This window comes from Mytilus edulis, chromosome 13 (assembly GCF_963676685.1).
Source record: "Mytilus edulis chromosome 13, xbMytEdul2.2, whole genome shotgun sequence".
Lineage (NCBI taxonomy): Eukaryota > Metazoa > Mollusca > Bivalvia > Mytilida > Mytilidae > Mytilus > Mytilus edulis.
The window spans coordinates 50,864,546-50,889,232 of NC_092356.1; the positions used below are offsets into that span (position 1 = coordinate 50,864,546).

Below are 24,687 nucleotides of genomic sequence, written 5' to 3' on the forward strand. Positions count from 1 at the left end.
CGAGGACCGAGAATACTGAACACAAACAGAGAAAACGTTATTTAAATGGTATCTTTGTGCTTCTGAAGGTTATCGAAATGATAGTTTTAAACATATACTCAAATTTAAATACGTCGGATATCTTTTTTAAAGATAGTTCTTGTTTCAAATCAGTTTACTTCATACCTCTAACAATCATTGACTGACTGTTGAGATCAGGAGTCTTATATGGATCATCTGGTTTCCGTCCACATTTTGAAAACATGCATACACACCACAACCAAAGAATTGAGAGAATTGTTCCCGGTAAGGCAAGTATCTGCATATGCGTTGGAAATGGCGTTTTGATGCAAAATTTCTCTAGAAAATTAAGCTGTATCTTTCTCCAATATGCCTCAGATTCTTGCTGTACTAAATTATAGGCATCACTGTCAAAAGAGATGTGCAGTTAATTCATATTTGTGAATTCAGTTTGATTATTTGTTAAACAAAACGTCGTTCATATTATCAATTATTCAAATATTCATACAAAACTTGCCGCAAATAATAATCATACGTATATAAATATGCAGCTTCCATTGAATACAAAGAGACAATATATTTGTATATAGATATAGGAAGATGTGGTATGAGTGTCAATGCGACTACTCAGTCTTCAACACGGAGCCTAGGCTCACATTGAGCAGCAAGCTATAAAGAGTCCCAAAAATTACTAGTGTAAAACATTTCAAACGGGAAATCAATGGTCTAATCTATATAAAAAACGAAAAACAAGAAACATGTATGAAAAACATAAACAGACGACACCGATGAACATCAGATTCCTGGATTAAGACAAACAACTATCTTCATATTTTGTAATATATGCAAGTAGGTGTAAACATGGTAAATATGTTGTTCATATTGCAATGTATCATGTGTATCAAATTATGATTTTGTGGCAGTTATTTTGTAATCAAATACTTAAAGTTGTAGAGATCAACAAATTATTTTCAACACTTTTTATATCTTTTAAAACAAGAATGTGTCTACAGTACACGGATGCCCCAATCGCACTATAATTTTCCATGTTCGGTAAATACTCTAATTTGGCATTAAAATAAGAAAAAAATATATGATAGGGAACATGTGTACTAATTTTCAAGTTGATTGGACTTCAACTTCATCAAAAACTACCTCGACCAAAAACTTTAACCTGAAGCTCACACTATCATTTTCTATGTTCATTGGACCGTTAAATTGGGGTCAAGACTCTAATTTAGCATTATGATTAGGAAAGTCATATCATAGGGAGCAAGTGTATTGAGTTCAAGTTGATGTGACTTCAACTTCATTAAAAACTACCTTGACCAAAAACTTTAAGCTGAAGCGGGACAGACGTACGAACGGACGGATGCACACACCAGAAAACATAATGCCCCTGGTCTATCGTAGGTGGGGCATAAAACACTTCAAATTATGACAATTGTTGGTTTCCCTTTACATGAATTGTAATATCTATATAATTTTGATAATGGAAATGGGGAATATGTCAACGAGACAACAAACTGACAAAAGAGCAGTCAACAGCCGAAGGTAATTAAAGAAAATCCCGCATCCGGAGGCGTTTCGCAGCTAACCCCTAAATACAATAAACTACTAGTTAAGTGACAATGAACGTCACATTAAAATCGAAAACATATAAATGAACTTAAATAAAAAGAACTACAAGACTAAAAAGGCCATAGGCTCCTGGCTTGGGACAGGCCCTTAAATGCGTCGGGGTTCAATATGTTTGTGAGATATATATCTCATAGTTTACCTGTATAAAGCTATAAGTAGATTCATTAGTAAAATTACTGCTATTAATCCGTACAATGCTTTTAAATAAGGTGTTAGATGTACACCAAGTGTAGTAGGACATCGCTGTAAAATACCACTTTCATACATCGTTCTGTTGAATGTGCAATCTGGTTCAGTTACTAGAACAGAAATAATAATAAAAAACACATCAACAAAAACAGATTTAACAAACTCAATACGTATATTTATTTCTAATACTGTTTTACATCTTTTAGATACAGAACTGTCACAATGTCATAAAGGAGAAGTCACTTATATTCTTCATAAGACGATTTTAACTATTTCTAATTGAAAATGCAAATAGGGAAGATGTGAAACAGACACCAACCCGACCTAAGAACAGAAAACAGCCGAAGGCCATCATAACAAAAATGTATATAAGTTCCACGAAAATTGGCGTCATATTTAACTCAAAAACATAAAGATTAACTCAACTTAAACAAAGACAAGAAACTCTTGGGACCGCCATACAAATCCGGAGGGGTTAAACATGTTGAACATCCTTTTCTTGTTTATACTGATCATAATCCTCTCACCTTCATACATACAATGAGAAACAAAAACCAGATATTGACTAGGTGGAATTTATTGTTACAGGAATATGATGTTTTTGTAAAACATACTAAAGGTAAAGATAATGTAATATCAGATGCTTTATCTAAAACTTATCAAAACACTTTGTATATACTATGTATTTTTGTACATATTATTCCTGAAAAGTTTCTGTTACACTCAAACTTCTTTTTAGGGGGGAGGTGGTATAATATTGTAATTTTTATATTTATTTATGTTGGTCTTATTTGTTTTGTGTGGCCTGATAGTTGTTTACAAATTAATCTTATGCAGTTTAGAAATCACTGGAACTGTAATAGATATTGATGGAATGATTGGAACTTTCAATTCGACTTACTTCACCTTTCCATATTGATCATAATAAAATATTCGTTATTCAAACTTCTTACAAGGTACTGGAAAATTCCGTTCCACATTTTTCGAGGACTTTACTTTCTACAGTTTTAATAAATCTTGTTAAATTGTATTAGTGAGTTGTATCTTTTGTTGACTACAATTTAAAAATTTAAAGGTGATTCTCGCCGCAACAATGTTTAGTGAGATATCAACCCTCCTCTACATATATATCTCTACTTTATAGCACGATGACATATCCTAACAGAATACAGATTTATTGCATCCATGAATCGTAATCTTGAGGACGAGACCAAGACACATATTTTTTCATATTGACCACAGTTACATTCGTGAACTAATGCGAAAAGTAATATAACGAGGGAGAACCAAAACTAAACATGTGAAAGTCATATACAGGCCATGCGACGAGCAATGATGACACAGACAGTACTGATGAGACGTTAGATTTTAGACTGCAAAAACAAATCGTCACTATGGGTGACACAAACGACAACATAGAAAGTGTGTTCATTTGATTGCATTCACACGAACATTTCGATTAGCCAGTGCATCGCTTGATTGAATCAAATTACAAGACAGTTAGTACATTTATATATATTTTTTTTCATGCTATACTAGCTACCATCAATGTAAGTGTGCATGAGTCAATACAATCAAAATGAATTACATGACAGATTGAGCAAAGATATGCACACGAATTATTTAAAATTAACCATGGATTATGTATCTTCGTAGATATATGTCTTCAATTATCATAACTTTAAACTAGGTTGATTTTCCCGTATACTATTTTTTAAATTTTTTATCTACACATTGTTCAATCTAAATAAAGTCCTACGTGTTTCAGCATCTAAGTTCAACTCTCCAAATAACACCCAGTAACCATTCGACATTATGTTTTCGATCTCCGTCCAGCTAATCTCAGAATTCGGATATAACAGGGCATACAAAGATACGCTGTACCAAACCATTATGACTGTCATAATGGTCATGAAGGAAACAGTTTGTTTAATCTGAAGAAAAAAATCCAAACACGTGCAATAAAATGAACCAAAGATGAAATTGGATTTTGTTTACTTACATTATTGGTTCGAAACCATCTTATATGTGTTTATAAGAAAATGGAGCAGACTTGCGATAATTGTTAATTTCATAGAGTTATCTTTTTTTTTACCTTTTTACTCAAACTCTGTATTGTCTGGATCACATTTGTATTTTTTTGCCGAAACGTCACGGGCAAATTTTAAATGACCATAACTTTCTTAATACTAATTAGCAAACAAAAAACAGTTTGCACCTCGTTTTTCTTATATTTCATAACACTAAATTATTTTGTATCACATGACCAGTCGGGAGTTTTACCTCATATACGAAAAATATGTAGTTAAATTTTATAATTTTAATATGCTACATGGACAAAATAAAGAAAATATGTAAAGACCAATGGTTTGTATCCCTGCTTTTTATGATTACACAAATATGAGCATAAACGTCAAAGTGCGATGTTTGGACACCGTAGTGCAATCGTACCATTGTGACAATATCTTGTTGATAGTTTGCCAAAGTGCGTTGGTTATAAGCTGTAATGTGATGCATTACATTACTAAATTTTCAATAGTTTTCATTTTTCCTGTCGAAATAGAAGTACATGTATATAAGGGGTCGTTAAGCAAATCACTGATAATTATATTAAGATACACAGTCATTTCATTTCGTATTATAACTGAAATGTTATTGTTAATTTCTTAAACAACATTCGACAAAAATAGTTCGTTAAAATGTATCACTGTGACAATAGACGCTTTATGTTTATTAAAGGTTATTTTCCGTTCACACCAGTACCACTTTTATATACTGAAAAATGAGGAATCTAGTTAAAATTCAAGTATCTTTTGCTAAGTAAACCGCAAAAGCATCAAATGTATTCGGCTGCAGTGAATGAGAGTACAGAATGAGATAAATAGTCATATATTTGTTTAACTCAACGTTGTCGGGACACGTGCTCTTTCTTTTTATAGTCGTCGCGTTATCATGAATTTTATAGGGTCAGTTGAAAACAAAACTTTACGACAAAAGGGATGATTTCAGCTTTCCAATTGTGAACTTCCCATTTCTAAGTAGCAACATTCCAGCAGAACCTGCATATCGTGTATATATCTCCCTATTGATACGATATTCCCGTGCTTGCATTTCCTATCAAGATTTTCTTGATAGTGGGCTGCTGCTCATAAGAAAGCTATTACATCAAGTGTTCCAAATGATGAAGTTGAAATCATTACTTCGTACGTTTTACGGACGCCATCACGCGTTGGTTGACCGTTATGGCATAAATAAAGGCAACAGTAGTATACCGCTGTTCAAACTCATAAATCCATTTCCAAAAAAACAAAATCGGGTTAACAAACTAAAACTGAGGGAAACGCATTACGTATAAGAGGAGAACAACGACACAACACTACAATGTAACACACACAGAAACAGACCAAGCATCAGACAAAATCCCACGAGAATAACAAATATAATATCAAAACCAAATACATGAATTTGAGATAGACAAGTACCGTGACACGTCTTATCGCAATGTGACACACACATAAACGAACTATAATATAACAATGACCATATTCCTGACTTGGTACAGGACATTTTTAAAGGAAAAAATGTTGGGTTGAACCTGGTTTTGTGGCATGCCAAATCTCCCTCTTTTATAGCCATGCGAAATATAACATTAAAATAACAACTCAACACCACAGGACTACAATATAAATAAATTTGAGAATACAATTGACAAACACACGAACAACAGTCAACAAAAGGCAACAAGTTCAAAATTTTAATACGTCAGACGTGCATTTTGTCCACACAAGATCTACTAGTGACGCCCAGATACAAAAGTTTGAAAGCCGAAAGCACAAAGTCGAACAGCATCGAGGACCAAAAGATCAAAAACGTTGTGCCAAAAACGGACAGATTTTCTGTTAGTTACCAGAACATCCCTATTATATAGAGTTATATATACTTTTGCAAACAGTAAATTTATAAAATTACTATACAAAAGATGTACATGATAAACTTGAAGTATTAACTAATTACAGGAAACAACTGAAATACACTACATAACCCGACGAAATGCAGCACATCCGAATAAGTTTAAATCTATAACCGTTTCATAAATGATATCGGTTATGCTCCTTACGTCGTAACTACAATCCCCTTCCCTTTCAAGAATGTGACCTATCGAATTAGACTATTTACCGGAATTGTAATCACATAAGCAACACGACGGGTGCCACATGTGGAGCAGGATTTACTTACCCTTCCGGAGCACCTGAGATCACCCCTAGTTTTTATTGGGGTTCATGTTGTTTTTTCTTTAGTTTCCTATGTTATGTCATGTGTACTATTGTTTGTCTGTTTGTCTTTTTCATTATAAGCCATGGCGTTGTCAGTTTTTTTTTCTATTAATGAGTTTGACTGTCCCTCTGTTATCTTTCGTCCCTCTTTTATAGACATATCCTAGTTGAAATGACATTTCCGAGCTTTCTTGCGGACAAAAATCGACAAAATTATTTTGATTAAATCTCTCGAAATTTCCTAATTCCCACAAGTATAAAAAATAAGATATTTTACGGATGAAATTAACACCTACAGTCGACACTACGCGAAATATTTGAATGCAGAAATAATTGATAAAGTACATATAACGTAAAATTGAAATATATGTGAAGCAACAATATGTTCTTAGTAATACGTTTCCAGGAATTGAAAATTTGATATATATTAGAAAATAAGATTGGACTCATATTTCAGCATGTTCAGCTTAACTTAAATTTCACGGAGTATTCTCGATTTATTTTAATAACAGTCTTGATGCATGTGGGGAAACAAAATTAAGAGGAAATAGTTCTTAAACTGAAATTTGACATTTTTGTAGCAATTCAAAATGTGCAAAATATCTTGTTAATGACCAACTGATGTAAATAAACCCATAAATATGTTTAACTACTACATTATTGAAGCTACGAAGCGGAGTTAAATTATTATAGGATTGTAAGTATTCAAATTTGAATCATCTTATAATTTGATAACTTGACTTATATTTCTACACCAGTTAGTTAAAACGTCAGACCGGTTGAACAGTTTTATTTAAAATTGCAATTAAGGTAGAAATGTAAATGAACTTAAACAGGTAAACAGTAAAAATTGGTCAAATCGCAGTAGCTGTGTTTACCATTGTCTTCGTTTTTAAAAACCCTCCGGCCGATTAAACTAAACATGATAATAATTGTGAAAGCACTATACAAACTGCCAACTGCATATATACAGACACAGAAAATAATTAACGACTGACAAACGTGTTACTATGTCAACACTTTAGAAAACTTATGTGTTTTTTATCATCTTAAATGATCTTTATTCTCATAAACCATATTCATATTTACAGAGCAGAAATATACAGGCAAATTTAAAAACAGAAGAGGTATAATAATTATTTTGTTTTTTTGTCTAAGAAAGGGCGAATTCGGAAGATACAACAGACATTTTAGGAGCAGCTGAAAGTATCAAGCTTCATTCAAATCATCGTTCATTATATTAGAAAATATATAATTTTAGTTTTTAGTATTTCCTATTTCCGAATCACGTAATATGCGAGCAGTACTGCAATTAGATTGTGTTTAAATTCATTATGAATTATCTTTAACCTAGCAATTAGTGTTAATCTACTGTACATACCATTTTGCGAATTATAACTAACTTCGGTCCTAGAAACTCTGTCATACAACATAAATTTAGAACTCTTATACACAGAAGCATGAAGGTTAAAAGTAATAAACATTTCGATGCATTCTTGAATCCAGATTCTGTACCAGCCCTTACTAGCATTCCTGAAGTATATCCAACTATGAATAACCAATCTAATATGTTCCACCAATCGCTTGCATAGTTTTTCTTTTGTTTTCTCATTAAAGCAACAACGATCTAAAATGATGCATCGTAGGTAACATTTTTAGCTTAATGATTTGCATGTTTAGTTATCTGACAAATTGGTTCCTGCCTTACAGATTACACATGTAAAAATATTCCTATTTCTAAATTGATTGATTATATGAAAACATAATAAGACCAAAACTGTAAGTATGATATTGCCATGATGAAAAGAAAAAAAAAACGAAGTCCTTGTTCGTTAAAAGTGACAAGTGAAATGGGCATATGAATGTTTTTTTTATCAATGAATTATACTGATATATACAATTAACCAATTTTCTCGAAAATAATACCAAAATTAAAAGAAATTAGAAAACACGAACAAATCAAGACATAATATATAAATATTTCATTAGATTGCAAGAGCGAATTATCATTTGGACAGAAATAGAGTTCAATGAGACATGTATTGACAATAAAGCACTTTAAGAGTATTATTCAAATAAAGATTAATGTCAGCCCTCTATGTGTAGTGGTATCATGCATATACTGAGGGCTCTATTGATTATAAAGAAAATACGCGCGACTTCGAACCCTACATCTGTCAATCGTTTTTGAGAGAATACACGATCGTAAGTTGAAAGTTTGCAGTTACAATATAAGTTCCCGCAAGTTAATACAGTGGTCAATTGATTCTTGGACAAAAAATCTACAGTAAATACTAAAGACTGACGTCAGAGAAATGGGTGAACATTTACATAACGAATTCTACAAAAAGGCGTTAGTCTATGCCTAAAAGATCACCTGTTTGATTTCATCCACCAAAAAACTGACCATCCACACTATGATAAACCAGTCAGTAGAGGTAATACCATCATCATTGTAGTCGAATAACAACATGTATGCATATGCAACAATTACAACTAGGAATCCCAGCTGGTACATTTAAAAAATACAACATTTATAATTAACAAAAATGAAATGTTACACTTATAAAATATATTGATATAACCCAAATGTCTTGAACTTATTTAGAAAATGACACTAGCGTTAGAGCGTTCGAGAGACAACTCGATACTAATTGAATTATTTTTGATTATACTAAAGAAGTAACTTTACACCGATTTAAATTTGTTGATGATTAAACCAATCAACTTGTAGTTGATAAAGTAAGGGTAATTGTAATTATATTTGAATGATGTGTATGCCTAAAAAGTCTGACTTAAACATCAACAATTGTCTTAAACAAGATGAACACGTGTGATTTCGATGCAAGATACCATGAGTACAAGCGATTGTACCCAGCTGGATAATGGTCATTACACATTCAAAATATAAACTGTTAATAGTTTATAACAAACAGAGACAAAATATGTAACTTTCATACCATTTGAATAACTACTTTCAGGAAAGGCAACTGGTACATCTTGTATAACCTGCATAAAAATAATGATGCATTTTTGGCATATGATTTACTACCGAAGATAATTATTCTGCACTCATTCAACCGCTTATATACAAGGAGCAATACATCGCATGCATATGAAAATGATCAAATATAATACGAAGTTTAAATGAAGATAACACAAAATATAGCATTATTATTTAAATCAGACACGAATAAAAAAAACGTAAACAAATTAAGACGAACACCAATAACATATTCAATTCAAAAGGGACATCAGTTCCGACAGAAAATATAATACATCGAGTAACTACTGTTAGAATTCGAAAGACTGGTCAAATGAACAAACTAAAGAAGAATATACTTGTAACAACATCAACAATGATTCACAACTACATTGTAATAAACTATCATATTTACAATACTTTGCTTACCATATTATATATATACCAAGATATTAAAATTTAAACCGTAATCTAGTTTCGGCATAAACACGGATAGTCAATTTCATTACATCTCTAAAGAATATTATTAGAAGTTAGAATATTACTTCGTCCAGTTTTATAATATTTACATAGGCAGACGTATACATATATTATCAGTTACATGGTTCGTTATTGACCAAATACGATATACATGGGGTCAGTAAATTCCATCTGAGGTTAGAGCGAAGCTTGAATCCCGATATGGAATTTATTGACCCCAAATATATCGTATTAGGTCACTAGCACACCTTGTAACGAATTCATCTTACCGACTATCTTCACGTGTGGTATTTTGACTAGCAGCCTATCGAAGTGATACGTCTTGAATACTTAGTATTAAGAACGTACTATATTTGTCTATACAATAAACAAAAACCGACAATAACAACTTTTTAGCTTTAGATTTGTTTTGTGAATTTATTTAAATCCTATTACATGTATCAATTTTTTCGTCTGTTGAATAATTTCAGATTTCTTTTTTTTATTTTGAAAGGGAAGTACTACGTTGATATGCCAACAATAACTATTTTTGTAGCTTTAATTATGTTTTATGGACTTATTTCAACCTTTCATCATCAATTTCTTCGTCTGTTGAATCCTTTCAGATTTTTCCCCAACACCTTGTTGTTTTTTATAAAGGATTGTGGCATCTGTTTTGTTTTAAAAGGGAAGTAACTTCTTACTAACCCCATATGGTAACTAACCATGTATTTTCAAGGACATCCTATATCAAATATATATATTGTCACCACGTGTAGTCCTTTAACCAATCATATCTCTATAAATCTATAGGATGTAAGTAAATTAATTTACAGTGATTGTATGCTTTAAAAAAAATTAGCAGGAAGAGATGAGTAGATGATAATTCCAGTACACTTCAGAATACTTCGTGTGTTGTATCAGATGTCCTTGTTGAATTTCTACGAGAAGATAATAACTCCCAAAATGAAAGCTTATTTTTATCAGCTTTAGTTAGCGGAGGGGATAAAGTGACAGCGCAATGTGAGGCAGACGTGTTGACGTAGAAGTGAGAAATAAAATTTACAGGTTCCGAAGAAGTAAAGATCAGATCTACTATATTATGATGAGGTTGAATTTCTAGGCACTTTATCCACAGCGAATAATGTTTGATCTATAAAGAAACAGATACATAGTAGGATAAAATGATTATACACAAAACAAAAGTTACTTTACCATTGTAAAGGACGTCTCTCAAGGTTGATCATTAAGAACGGTAACACAAATGGGTGGACCACAGCAAGAACAATGACGACTAACATCTGAAAAAGGGATACAAATTATGATTTTTTTTCTTTTATTTAGAGATAACTATTCCATGTATCAATGTTGTTTGATTGCACATTTCTTCCCTACTAAATGCGAATTATTATTTCTGAAGGTGAAGTGTTTCACTTTGCGCACTTCAGCTTCCTCTAACAACGAAAACTTACCGCCCCAATTAGCACAATAGTGCTGAAAGTGTCGATAAACGATAATTGACCATCCGATCAATAAATTCCAAATTAAATACGCTCAGTGACGTTCGTTTCCGTTATAGTATTTACCAAGACATCCATTTTGTATATACACTATGTGATACAGTTTCAATCCAAAACACTTGGTATTTGAATTTAAAAAAAATAGTATTGGAGCAGCTAATGCTTGAAAAGCAAAATATTAACCACCGCACTCGCTCCATAGAAGATATGGCAATGATCTGTGTTCATCCGTTCGTGTGTCCTATTGCCTTTCATTCACTCCCTCCCTGAAAATTTGCTTAAATATTGAATAAGACTTTTCGTCTTTTGAGAATAGAACAATTCATAATGACCGTTTATAGTTCAAAATGTATAACCTGTGTGTATTATATTTCAATCTTTGACATTCATCTGGTTCACAGTAATACAACTTGTTATTGATTATACTTACTGTCAGAAGGTTTATTTTTGCTGTACCATACCACTTTCTGTTTAAGATTGTCTTGACTGTCTCATTTTTTAAGAACAAGTTGTTTTCAGTGGTAATAGCATCCCGTAAGTATCCGTGATTCAACAACAGCCTTTCCGCGTGATTGATATTGTTACATAATCTATTATCTTCTGAAGTATGTTCTTCCTCTTCTTTGCAAATTGGTGTCAAGTGTAAAGTATTATCATCTATTTGCTCATCTTTCCGAGTATCCTCCTTTCTTTGTTCATCCTCTTCATTTTGTGTATATTGACCGTAAATAATGCTTATTATTGCAATAGCTCTCTCAGTGAAAGCACTGTTTATTCAAAAATTATATAATATTAGATCACATAGAAAGTAATTGTAAACATTCAACACATGCTATACAACAGAGGTATAGAATTTATGAACTTATTGAGTATAGTTAATGACGCTACCGTTCAAAACTATATACCTCCCTATTTTGATCACACAGGCAGAACCACCTGTTATTTCATACACATACAAAAAAACAGTAGAAATTTATTTTGAATTAAAGGTCGGTAACATAAGACGTCAACGAAAATTGTACTCCTTTAACTTGGAATTATGAATCGTCGAAGTTACGATATGATCACTATGATCACTATGGCCATGTCATAACAGAGGACCTCAAAATCGCCTAAGACAGAGAGGTTAAATACTTTTAAAAAAAAAAGAACCAACATATCATTGTCCATCTAAAATATACTAGGCAAAACAAGAAACGTTAAAAGTTTGTAAGATCATTTATATTATTTATAACAAAACATTGATAACAATACGTTAATTGAACAGTTAGCTAACATCATTTTAAAGAGAATATTTACAAGTTTTCCCTATTTTAAACAATATTGCACATATCAGACAATTTTAACAGGGCGAGTTCAAAATTCAAGTTAACTTGTCAATACAGTGCATGACCACCTATTGCATTTATGTTAGCCTGACACCTCCGTCGTATTGAATCAATTAGACGTTGAATGAAGCCTTGGCGATTGTTGTTTTATTACCTAAAAAGTGCTTTTCGAAGCTGGGCGAGCTTTTCCAGTGGATTCGGGTTATTTCTGATACTTCCTCTAAGTTCGTCCCAAAGGTGTTCAATTGGCTCTCAATCTAGAGACATTGCTGGCCATGACAATACACACCTGTGATTACTCTCCAAAAAGTTCATCAAAATGTGTACCACTTGGAAAAGGGCATTGTCCTGCTGAAAAACGTGGTGAAACCGATGCCTTCAGAGAAACGGCAGAACGAATTGAGCCAGAATTTCGTCCCTATACCTTGTTGCATTTAGATTAAATAAACATCAATAATTGTGAGATCATTGCGTTCCTGGTAGGTTATTCTGCCCAAAATCATACTGCCGCTACCACAAAACTGATCTGTGTCCTGTACGCACACATCAGAAGATCGTTCATTGCACCTCTGGTAGACCTGGCCCTGCCATCGCCAAATTTCAAATTGAATTTCAATTCATCGGTAAAAAGGACCTGTCTTGATGTTAGTCTATTCAATCAAATCCGTAGCCGAGTTCATTGAATTCGCGCCATCCTGTGACGCTGTGTAAAGATATGTCCCTTCAACGGAAAACGAGCTCTGAGACCAACTTGACGCAATCAATTCCGAACTGTTTGGGCGGATATTATGTTTTAATTTCTTCAATGAGTTTGTCGTTCTGTTCGTGACGCGTTTACACATCGTTTCCGGAGACAAATACAGCGGATGTGCCTGTCTTGACGCAACGTCATTTCACGTATGCTGCCACTTTGATCATTTCTCGTGCCAGTAAAGCCTTACAATAGTCATTATAAAGACATTAGAGTAATTTGCAACCTGCATGTGAGCCATTCCTGCTGCCAACATCCCAATAGCTCGTTCTCCCTCATTTTGACTTGTTGATGTATTGGAAATAGTGTCATGAGGTTACCAATTTCTTCGTTTTATAAAAATTGGCGTTAACGTGAAAAATCTAATTAAAAAATCTCTGGATTCATATTTTTATAAATGTATGAATTTTGAAGATAATAGCATATCACATTTTGAAAATAATTTAAAAAAAAAGATGAAAGAGTACATGTAATACGCCTATTTCCAGACTCAGAAATAAATTGCAAGAATTTTCAAAGCTGTTTGTTTGTATTGGTCGATAAAGCAGCCCACATTGTCTGAAGGTATGCCGTAAATACTATACTGACGTTCTTAAAGAATGAAATTTTAAATTCATCTACATTCAAGTCTCTGCACTACACAGAGAGACTTTTACTATCTGTCCAGCTTAAACTATTGACGTCATATACACTCGCTTCATGAGTTCAAGTTATCGTTTTATCTGATGTAAAATAGTAAATAAACATATCATAACCACATCAAAGCTTGAGTATTCTTCTGGATATTTGAAGGTCCCTACTATGTTTTGGTTACCTAAAAGAGGGACGAAAGATACCAGAGGGACAGTCAAACTCATAAATCGAAAATAAACTAACAACGCCATAGCTAAAAATGAAAAATGACAAACAGGACAAACAATAGTATACATGACACAACATAGAAAACTACAGAATAAGCAACACGAACCCCACCAAAAACTAAGGGTGATCTCCGGTGCTCCGGAAGGGTAAGCAGATCCTGCTACACATGTGGCACCCGTCGTGTTGCTTATGCGATAACAAATCCGGTAAATAGTCTCATTCGGTAGGTCACATTCTTGAAAGGGAAGGGGATTGTAGTTACGACGGAAGGAACATAGTAAGTACTATCAAAGAACTTATCAACTTTTCAACTGATGTTTTTCAGTCCGTTCTTATGTTGTAATGTTTCACAACTATCCAAAATTAGTAGAGGGTTGGAATCCCGCTTACATGTTTAACCCCACCACATCTTATTTTTTATTTAAACATAAACAAACCTCATAAAAAAGTCGAAAACGGCGGGAAAATAACGTTTTGCATTAGCAACGTCATGACCTCCCCTGTAACTGTATACTATGTCGTTAAGACTAATCTGCTTATCAAAATGACAGTCATCCCTGTTGAATTCATTGCTATATTTCAAATAGTTTGACGTCAGGCCACAATGGCTTGATTAAAATTAGAATAGACCTGTCGATATCGAAAATTTTGCTTTTGTATTTCTTATCTAACATGTCTTGACTTCGAATGTATGTGAAGTTAGCAGCCGGTTCGTTATTCGTTATTCGATATTCAATATCTAACCGGCTGCTAGCAGTCGGTTGGATATTCAAAATTTAGTTGAAAATTATAAAAAAAAAGAAATTCTTAATAACATTAAAGCACGATTTTCATAGTGAAGAGGACTGATAAGATACGTAGGAAATAGTTTCATGACCTCTTCTAACTGTCGTAAATTCTCGTTGTTCTCGAATATAAACCCTTTTCTAACGTGCATATTTGTCTTAATGGAATACAGATTTTTGTCAATAAAAACCCTTCATAGATGTATTTTTATATATGATATTTCTTAAAACAAAAAGTAAAACCGATCACGCTGGAAACATCTTGGAATACAAATAGAAATATTTATGGAAAGCCCAAAAAAGAATCATATAGTGAAAATCTACATGAAACAGCTTAAATGAGGGCCAGACCCCACCTGGCCTTTCAATGTCCATAAAATTCAAGTAAATCATAGACTCTGTATATATAAAGGTTGTATTAGAAGGAGTTCCCAGAATAATGTCATCTTCGATATCTACGTAGGGCTTAGACCGTAGATATCGAAGATGATATTATTCTTGGAAATTCTTTTGATACAATCTTTATATATACAGAGTCTATGAATTCGTCCAATTGTATGTACTTTGAAAGAACAGGGGTGTGTGACCGTCATTTAAGCGATCTCAGGTAGGTTTTCGCTATATATTTCTGTTTTTAGGCTTTCCATATTTATTTCTATTTATATTATAAATGTTTCTAGGGTCATCGGTTTTTGTTTTTATTTTGAGAAATATAAGATATAAAAAACATTTTTGATGTCGTTTTATTGATAAAAACCTATATATATCAAATCAAATCAAATAAATTCAAATCAAATAAATTCAAATCAAATATGTTTATTTCCTAATCAAAGGACCCTTATAGGCATATCAATTACAAACAAATAAATCATAATAGACAAAGTATAAATACAATCATAAAGAAAAATATGCAATCGACATAAACACTGATAAGGGTTTATATTCGAGGACAACGAGAGTGTAAGACAACTTGATGGGGTCATAAAACGATTTCGTACGTATCTTTTTGCTCCTTTCAACTATATGAAAATCATGCTTTTAATGTTATCAAATATTATATATTTTTATGATTTAAATAAATTTGAATATCCAACCGACTGCTAGCAGCCGGTTGGATATTGAACATCGAATATCGAATAACGAACCGGCTACTAACTTCGCATCCATTGAGTTCGAATTGTCTTATATTCTTTTTAAACTGCATATTATATTAGTAAATCGTATAGTAGTGTTTGTAGTATATTCGTAAAAGCACAAATAACCTAGAGATATTTAACACATTGTAGTGTTAACCAGTATGGACGTTGCTCATAGATGAAGGCCGAACGGTGATCTGTACTTGTTAATTTTGGTGTCATTTGGTCTGTTGTGGAGACTTGTCTCATTGGTAATTATTTTTTTATATTTAAAAGATACCTTTTATAACGTTGTAGTTTTTCCTTTACGACTATTGGTGTTTTCCAACTATTGATGTCATCATCTAATAGAACACATCCAATTAGGATATGGTGAATCCCAACCTAAATAAATCAATCTTTTATTTGTTTTAAAATAACTCAAAAGAAAGAAGTAGATTTTTTCATATTTTGCATTAGTCAGTAAACTAAAAAGTTTAAAACAAGACATACCCGTATATATTTATGCTGATACGCCCGCATTTGCATTGTAGCTTCTGTTGTGAAATTCAGTGTTGAGATAATGGCATTTTAATTTTTAATTTTCAGTTGTTCCTTTCAAATAAGGATTGCGTCTGCGTAAGATTGGAACATGATTACTGATAGGGAAAATCAGAAAGAAAAAACCTGACACAGAAATAAGCTTCTAAGGTGTGCATACTGTAAATTTAAAAATTAATGATCAATGTAGGATGTTTCTGCTGGTAAAGTTTTGTTATATATGTGCATGAGTAAATGTATTAATTAAGGGTATGCAATAAAGCACAATTCAAACAATGTTATCAAAACTATTATAGAGATCAAATGTCAAATGCAATGTCATTGTGATCTGACTTTGGTATATGACACACCGTTTCCATCATGTATCAGCATACCAAGTCTGGCCAAGTTATGTACTATGGCTCAAAAATGGTGTACACAAATTAGAAAAGAATTGACTATGATTTTGGTTATGGGTGTAATGATCTGATTATGGTATTTGATATTTAAGTCCATGATGCAACTGCATACCAATTTTGGTCTATCCAAGTCTTTCGGTACGAAAGATATGAAACGGACATGATTTTGATCAGAGTTTGCTATCATAGATATACATGTCCAAGGTCAAAGTCAAAGTCAGACTGACTTTATTATTTGGCATATCCTCATCCAATGATGCAACTAAGTTTGGTTATCCTAGATTGCATGGGGCTTAAGTTATCAACAGGACACGAATTGTACAAAGTTTTACTATCATAAGGGTCAAAGGTTATATTGATCTGCATTTGATATATGACACAACCCCAGCCAATAATGTAATTGCATACCACGTTGTATTAGCTCAAGTCTGTCTAACGGTAAAATATTTATTAAACGGTAAGGATAAGAGACAGACAGACAGACAGATATAACTTTATTTGCAGGGTAACAATAAGTAGCGTTTTTGCAACCAACTTTCATTTAAAAGGACATTAGTAATTGATTGTCGTTTAAGTATGTGACAATCATAATCGTGCCAATCCATCCTCCCTAGACGCATTTTTATATATTTATAACTAAACTACAAATGCTAATTGCTGAAGGATGCCAAAGCTAGTCCTTTTTATTAGAGCATAAGTATTGTATATTTTGATAAAAAAAAAAGAAGAAAAACAAGGTTTCTGCTTTATACCTTGCATACGAAAACCCATTGTTCTCTTCGGGCATTCCGGCTTCCTTAAACAATTCAAACTGACCGTAACGAAATAGTACAACAACGTTAAAAGTGGCGTTAATCACAATCAATCAATCAATCAATCAAGTGATAGTTACATGTATATGTACCTTATACAGCGTTGCAGAAGTTGTCAAAATAATACAACAGTGTTATGCTGGTTCTTTTGTAGACGAAACGCGCGTCTGGCGCAAATATAAAATTTCAATTTTTGTATCTATGATGAGTTTATTTAAGAAAATGAGATAATATGTAACGAAAAGGCCCGGTCTTCGCAACCACATTACAAACCACGTTCGGTTAGTCATCCGTTGAAAAGACAGAAAGCATTGAGAAAGAAACAAACTTCAGGTATTTCACATCCAACTTTTTATGGAAATATTCTTTATAAAGCACAAAGGTGTCAGTATTCACCTCAAAAACTAACAAAACCTTTGAATAGACTTATTAAGAAGGGATATAGTTACGATACTGTTGTCAGGTCATTAAAGATTGCATATTTTGGCGTTAATATTGATTCACTTATAGGGTCTTTGCATCGGAACTAAACACATTTATTCAAAAACCAGTTGTTGGCATGACACGGGTTATGTTCTTCTCATATATGTTATGATGGTATGATACTAAACCCCTAAAAAGAAGGATTGTGCCTGATGTTCATATGATGAAATCATAATCTTTCAGTCAGTTTAATTGAAGTCTGGAGCTGGCATGTCAGTTAACTGCTAGTAGTCTGTTGTTATTTATGTATTATTGTCATTTTGTTTATTTTCTTTGGTTACATCTTCTGACATCAGACTCGGACTTCTCTTGAACTGAATTTTAATGTACGTATTGTTATACGTTTACTTTTCTACATTGGTTAGAGGTATAGGGGGAGGGTTGAGATCTCACAAACATGTTTAACCCCGCCGCATTTTTGCGCCTGTCCCAAGTCAGGAGCCTCTGGCCTTTGTTAGTCTCGTATTATTTTAATTTTAGTTTCTTGTGTACAATTTGGAAATTAGTATGGCGTTCATTATCACTGAACTAGTATATCTTTGTTTAGGGGCCAGCTGAAGGACGCCTCCGGGTGCGGGAATTTCTCGCTACATTGAAGACCTGTTGGTTACCTTCTGCTGTTGTTTTTTTCTATGGTCGGGTTGTTGTCTCTTTGGCACATTCCCCATTTTCATTCTCAATTTTATTTTAATTATGAAAAATATACATACTAGTTTTAAATGATATTCGTTACTTACATCTCCCTTTTCTAACAGTTGCAATGCTTCATCAGAGCAACTGTTGGCAATCAAAGCAAAAAATAAAAGACCATTACTTTCTAGTTCTCTGTTGAAAAATTCTGAAATATATGATAAGCTGAATCATGATATCAAATGAACAACTACTTCATGAGTTACAAAATGTATCGTTGCTTACGTTTTGAAACAACTTTCGTAGATCGCGAATTGCAGGGTTATATGAATGCAATTGGGTTTTCGCACTTTGTCATTTTTTCCCTTCATTCTTAATTTTTTCACAAAGATATTAACATGTCCTTTTGTAATGTTATATTCATTTCTTTTAATCAGTATGTGTCTAATATGTACTAACTTTACTTAATAATCGTCATTTTTTTACGTTTTGCAATCAACTCTTATCTATGTTGCACGCCTCCCACGATGAACTATTAGGAAATTGAAGTAAAGACAAAGGGAATGACTTATTGATATAACAGACAATTTAATGTTGACCATATAATTCAACAAAAAGACCTGTTTTTGTTTACATAGAATTCAATAAATTGGAGTTGAATATGGCTTGTGAACAATTGCCTCCGTACCCTTCTTTTCGAAAAAAATTATATGACATACAAATGAAAAGACGTGTAACATGTATGCTTACCAAATATACAACTCTCAACAAGAGACCAATTGACATAGATATTCACAACTTAATGTCACCATACGGCCTTCAACAATGAGAAAAACCTATAATGCATAGTCAAAAACTAACAGCCTGATTTAAGAACAAAAAAAAAATATAAACGAAAACAATTGATATACATCAACAAACGACAACCACTGAATAACAGGCTCCTGACTTGAAACAGCACATACATAATGTTTTGGGGTTAAACTGTTATAAATCTGTACGGAAAAATCTAAATTTCACCAAAAGTTATGCAGACCATTTAATTCGGAGTATCTTTAACAATAACAGTGCAGAGTTATTTATCTAGCAAGCATTCGTAAGACACAGCGATACCGATCCTCTCTGAATAATTAAAGCGACAATGAAAAGATAGAATTTTACAAATAGATAAACAGACCTTGCAACCATTACGAAAAAGAACTTAGTACTAATACAGTTTTAAGCAAATCGGACAAGACATTTTCAAGTTCCCCACTCCTTATTGAATGAACAAAGAGAGTTCTAATTATCCCTTTTGAGCATAGTGTATGTATGTAAAGGCCATTACAAAAATAATCTGATAAATATCTTGATTGAGAAATGAATCACTTGAAAGCAAATTCAATTTAATTTCAAATATAATTAATGTTTCCAAGCTGTACAATTTTTTTTTAGATCGGCACTGACTTTCGAACTTGTACAAAACATTCCTGATAAACCTGTGCAATAAGTTTCATAAACAATCTAGGAACAATAATTCATGTGAGAGCGCACACAATGCAAAATAATCGATTGGCACTGACTTATACAAACATATTATATAAGTTTCAAACAAATTTGGCATATATTGTACACATGATAGCGAACAATGTTTTGCTTTGGAAATTTTATAAGTATGAAATGACCCCCTTCCTCTCCCCCTACACTCACACGCACACAAATGAAATATAATAAACACAAATATTAAATTTATTACTAGGGTCGCGCGCGAAATAAAATACCCCTACACCTAATGTAAATGGTAGGTCTATTAATGTTTAAATGAACATATATATGTATACATGTATACAAAAGGTCAATACAAACGAACATTGCAATATTGATGAAGACAAAAACAATCAAAACCAAGGAGTAAACAAAGACTAAAAACCAAAGTACATTTACATCAACAGTTATAAACAATAGATACGAATAAATAATGAACTTATCATGTTTCTTCTGAAGTAAGTTTCTTACTATTGATGCAACTGAGTTTAGTAACCAGGGCGTGCCTATGAATATATGGAATAAGAGGGAAAACAAATAACACAATGACCACGAATAGGAAAATTAGTAAAACATTCCGCATGAAACTCAATATACACCTTTAAAACCTTTTTCTGACAGAAGATAGTCTCGGTACTTAAACATCCAGTCAATGTGTTTGTATTGTGCTTCATTTTTTGCTGGTGTGTTTTGTATATGCGACTTTTTGTATTTCTTTGGTTCTTATAACGTGACTCTGTACTTTAAGAGATCCTATCAGTATGATATTGTTCTATTTTATTTCATTCTGATATATTCCTATTATCAATTACAAAATACGTTGAACCACAAACGTCAAAATTATTCAATCGCAAAGTGGAATGAAATATTTGTGGATTCTAATAGATTTTATATAATTTTTGGACTATTTTAAATCTCGGTCAATTTCTGTAATTAATTCTTACATTCTTTTGATTGTTTAACCCTGTATGCTAACATTGCCTATGTAAATTTAAAAAAAAATTGTATATTCATTGAACGACAAATATATGTGACGTATAAAATTTTCTGACTTCAGACACGCAAAGCAATGAATGTGTTTGTAGATAGATGTTTCTGTGTTCTGTTAAATTGTTCCTTTTAAAATTGTTACACGATGATGACTGCTGTACCCATATTTTGACTATTTTATTTATTATGTATGTTTAGTTCACGCATCATTGTAAATATAACGGAATTTGATAACACTGTCGTCAAAGTGAGAGGGTTAGCGCTATAAAACCAGGTTTAATCCACCATTTCCTACATTTGAAAATGCCTGTGCCAAGTCATGAATATGACAGTTCGTTTTATATGTGTTTTTTATTTAATTTTGCCATGTGATTATGGACTTTCCGATTAGATTTTCCTCTAAGTTCAGTATTTTGCGATTTTACTTTTCTCTTTAATGTATATTGACTCATTGCTTTGAAAATGCATTAACGCTTGCTGGTTTTGCTTTTATCGTGTCTGGTTTTGGAGATTGTCGGAGTGATATAACAATTTGTATGTTCTTTGATGTTTGATTTCGTGGTTTACTTATTTCTGCAAAAATAGCCTAAAGAAATTTTGTTATTTGTTGAACATTTAAATTCAAGGTTCACCTGTTGTACCCACGAAACCAACTAAAATTCTAATCGACCAATAATTATGAATCCACAGAGCGTTAAGTTCGGAATATTCTTCTAGTTATTGAGGCATTTTACACTTTCCTAATGTTGTGACTTAGAAGAACGACATGAATTGACATTACACAACTGTAACGGTCATCACAAAAGGGTGGTATATACGGTTTGTGGATGTTTTAGCCTACAAGCGACTTGTGTAATTGCGGTCGTTAAGTGTCATATCTATTAATTGAAATCTCGTTGGAGTTTGTCTTGTTTTATTTACTGACAAATATTCTTTGCATAAGTTTGAACTTACCACTATTGGATGCAAACCGCTGAAATTTAAGAAAATTACTTTCAATATTACAATCAATGTCCCGTTAAAAAAAGTTTGTCTGTCACCTTAAAAGGTAAATTTCAGCTAGCTATACATCTTAATAACCTTCATTGCAATAAGGGTGTATATCTTAAAGGTTTGTTTTGATAATTATGGCTCATCACGTCCCTTTAATGACCGTAAATGTGTTTCATAATCGGGTTAATTCAGACTTCAGGAGATCTTAACCCTGTCGGTGCACCCGGTATTACCACTTTTGAAGTTTATGTAATCATTGTTCTAATCAGAATAAATTTACGTTATTCGGAGGAATTTTTCTGGTTGAAAAAGGCTTTTAAAAAATGACATCAATTAAAGCTTTAGTTTCCAGGATAGTCTAAAAATTGTCAGTAGCTCTGAGCTTACACATGTTACATGAAATGACATTGGTAAATTTGCCTTTTGAACATTTAATGTTAAATCAAAATGTTGGCAAGTTATTGTTTTAAGTTGTTTCCATTTAAGTGATACTGGTCAGAAAAATTCAGACAAATTTTAAACTGTTAAGAAAGTATCAAGATCAATGTGGCACTTTTCAGACTTACTTGTATACTATATGTCATGACAAATTCAGGCTCTCTTTAAAGTGTCAATAATGTGCCGACACAAACACATACATCGTTCAGACTAACGATAATTGTGTATATATACTCAGGCGTATGTAAGAATGTCGAGGAATTATCAATAGTTAAGGTTTATGTACCCTTCTGTAGCCATTTTTGTACGAATTTTTCAAACCTCAATTGTATCAAAACTAAAGATATAATAAATAATAGAGATAGGCCATTTAGTACATGTTTTAAGGGGAAACTTGATGCAAAGCATTATTTTTTACTGTTTCATTGCATTTGATAGAAAAAGAGGACTTTGTGGCAAATAAATCAAGATTTTTATAGAAAATCCACAGCCTATAAAAATCTTGATTTATTTGCCACAAAGTCCTCTTTTTCTATTAAATGCAATGGCATAGTAAAAAATAATGCTTTGCATTAAGTTTCCCCTTGGAATATGTACACAATGGCCTATCTCTATTATTCATAATATCTGTAGTTTTGATACAATTGAAGTTTGAAAAGTTCGTACAAAAATGGCTACATAAGGGTACATAAACCTTAACAATAATATTTAAACTTTAAAGACTATTGTGGATCAGTTCGAGAATAATGTGGACTCTTTAAGAATAAATCAGATGATATAAAGGAATATTGAGTTAAACTGACACTATTTAAAAATATTTCCGCATAATTCGTATGTCGAATTCCTACACATTTTGATAAATCTAGATTTATTTAAAGGATATGATATTGTTTACCTTGTCAAAACATACGATATCACTAATTTTGATGTGCATGCTATTCCCTCAGTTTTTGTTTGTTTCGTTAATTAACGTATAATTATTTAAAAATAAGATTGATCAATACATATTAGAAAAAAACAAATATTGATTTGAATTTTCCTCGTGTTCTAATTGATAGATCATGTATATGTATTCAGTGCTTTTGCTTCACTGTCTTCGTTTTAATCACTCGCGATGTATCTAAAACTCCGGGATCTGATGACGCATTCTTATAACGCAAATTATTTATTTATTTATTGTTTGGAATCTTTAAGCTTATATAGCTTACCTCTTTGTTCATGAATTCCAGATATCTCTCCTTAAAAAACGTTTTCATCAACTGTTTATAGATCGTCCATTTCCCCTTTTCTAATAGGTACGTAGATACGGCAGTATAATATGCCACCTAAAACGTAACTTTGTTTCATGTTATTTACAAATGCCAAAAAAAAAAAAAAAAAACCCAACCAAATCAGGTAATCTTTAAAATAGAATAAAAAGAACAAAAAAGTTTGAAAGTAATGTGCTATTTTACCTATGTCTATATTGTGGACGCGTATTAGGTCTATCCTTTTTTATTTTATCTTTTTGAATTGTGTTTCATTATGAAATTAACAATTTTAAACTTGGAATTTTCAACATTAAGGTTGGAATTTCCAACTTTAATCTTAGAGTTATCAACTTTCATCTTAGAGTTATCAACTTTCATCTTAGAGTTATCAACTTTAAACTTGGAATTTCTAACTTTAATCATAGTAGTACCAACTTTAAACATGAATTTTTAAACTTTAATCTTGGAATTATCAATTTCAGACTTGGAATTTCTAACTTAAATCTTGAAAAAATCAACTTATTTATGAAATTACAATCTGTCGATACATGTATCTTAGTATTGCACAAGGTCATGTTCTTCTCTGACTGTTTATGACGTCTTTACACTCAATCCGTTTGATGTTGGATTAATACGGATTGATAATTTAGTCTTAGATGCATGATTGTTTTATTAGTTCTAGTGGCTTTGACATAGCTGTCA

At 32.3% G+C, this 24,687-nt stretch overlaps 1 protein-coding gene across 1 annotated transcript in view; it reads right to left on the reverse strand.

The window, feature by feature from the left end:
- The window catches only part of LOC139501741 (transient receptor potential cation channel subfamily M member 2-like), a 59,872-nt gene that overhangs the window by 15,915 nt on the left and 19,270 nt on the right, over positions 1-24,687 (reverse strand). The window contains exons 9-20 of the mRNA XM_071290886.1: positions 23,944-24,060; positions 22,259-22,277; positions 18,898-18,998; positions 16,208-16,311; positions 11,497-11,833; positions 10,762-10,847; positions 9,065-9,113; positions 8,482-8,613; positions 7,486-7,731; positions 3,590-3,764; positions 1,781-1,940; positions 166-407 (exon numbers count right to left, since the gene is read on the reverse strand). Of these exons, the coding sequence (XP_071146987.1) occupies positions 166-407; positions 1,781-1,940; positions 3,590-3,764; positions 7,486-7,731; positions 8,482-8,613; positions 9,065-9,113; positions 10,762-10,847; positions 11,497-11,833; positions 16,208-16,311; positions 18,898-18,998; positions 22,259-22,277; positions 23,944-24,060 (1,768 nt within the window). The remainder of the gene's footprint in view (positions 1-165; positions 408-1,780; positions 1,941-3,589; positions 3,765-7,485; positions 7,732-8,481; positions 8,614-9,064; positions 9,114-10,761; positions 10,848-11,496; positions 11,834-16,207; positions 16,312-18,897; positions 18,999-22,258; positions 22,278-23,943; positions 24,061-24,687) is intronic.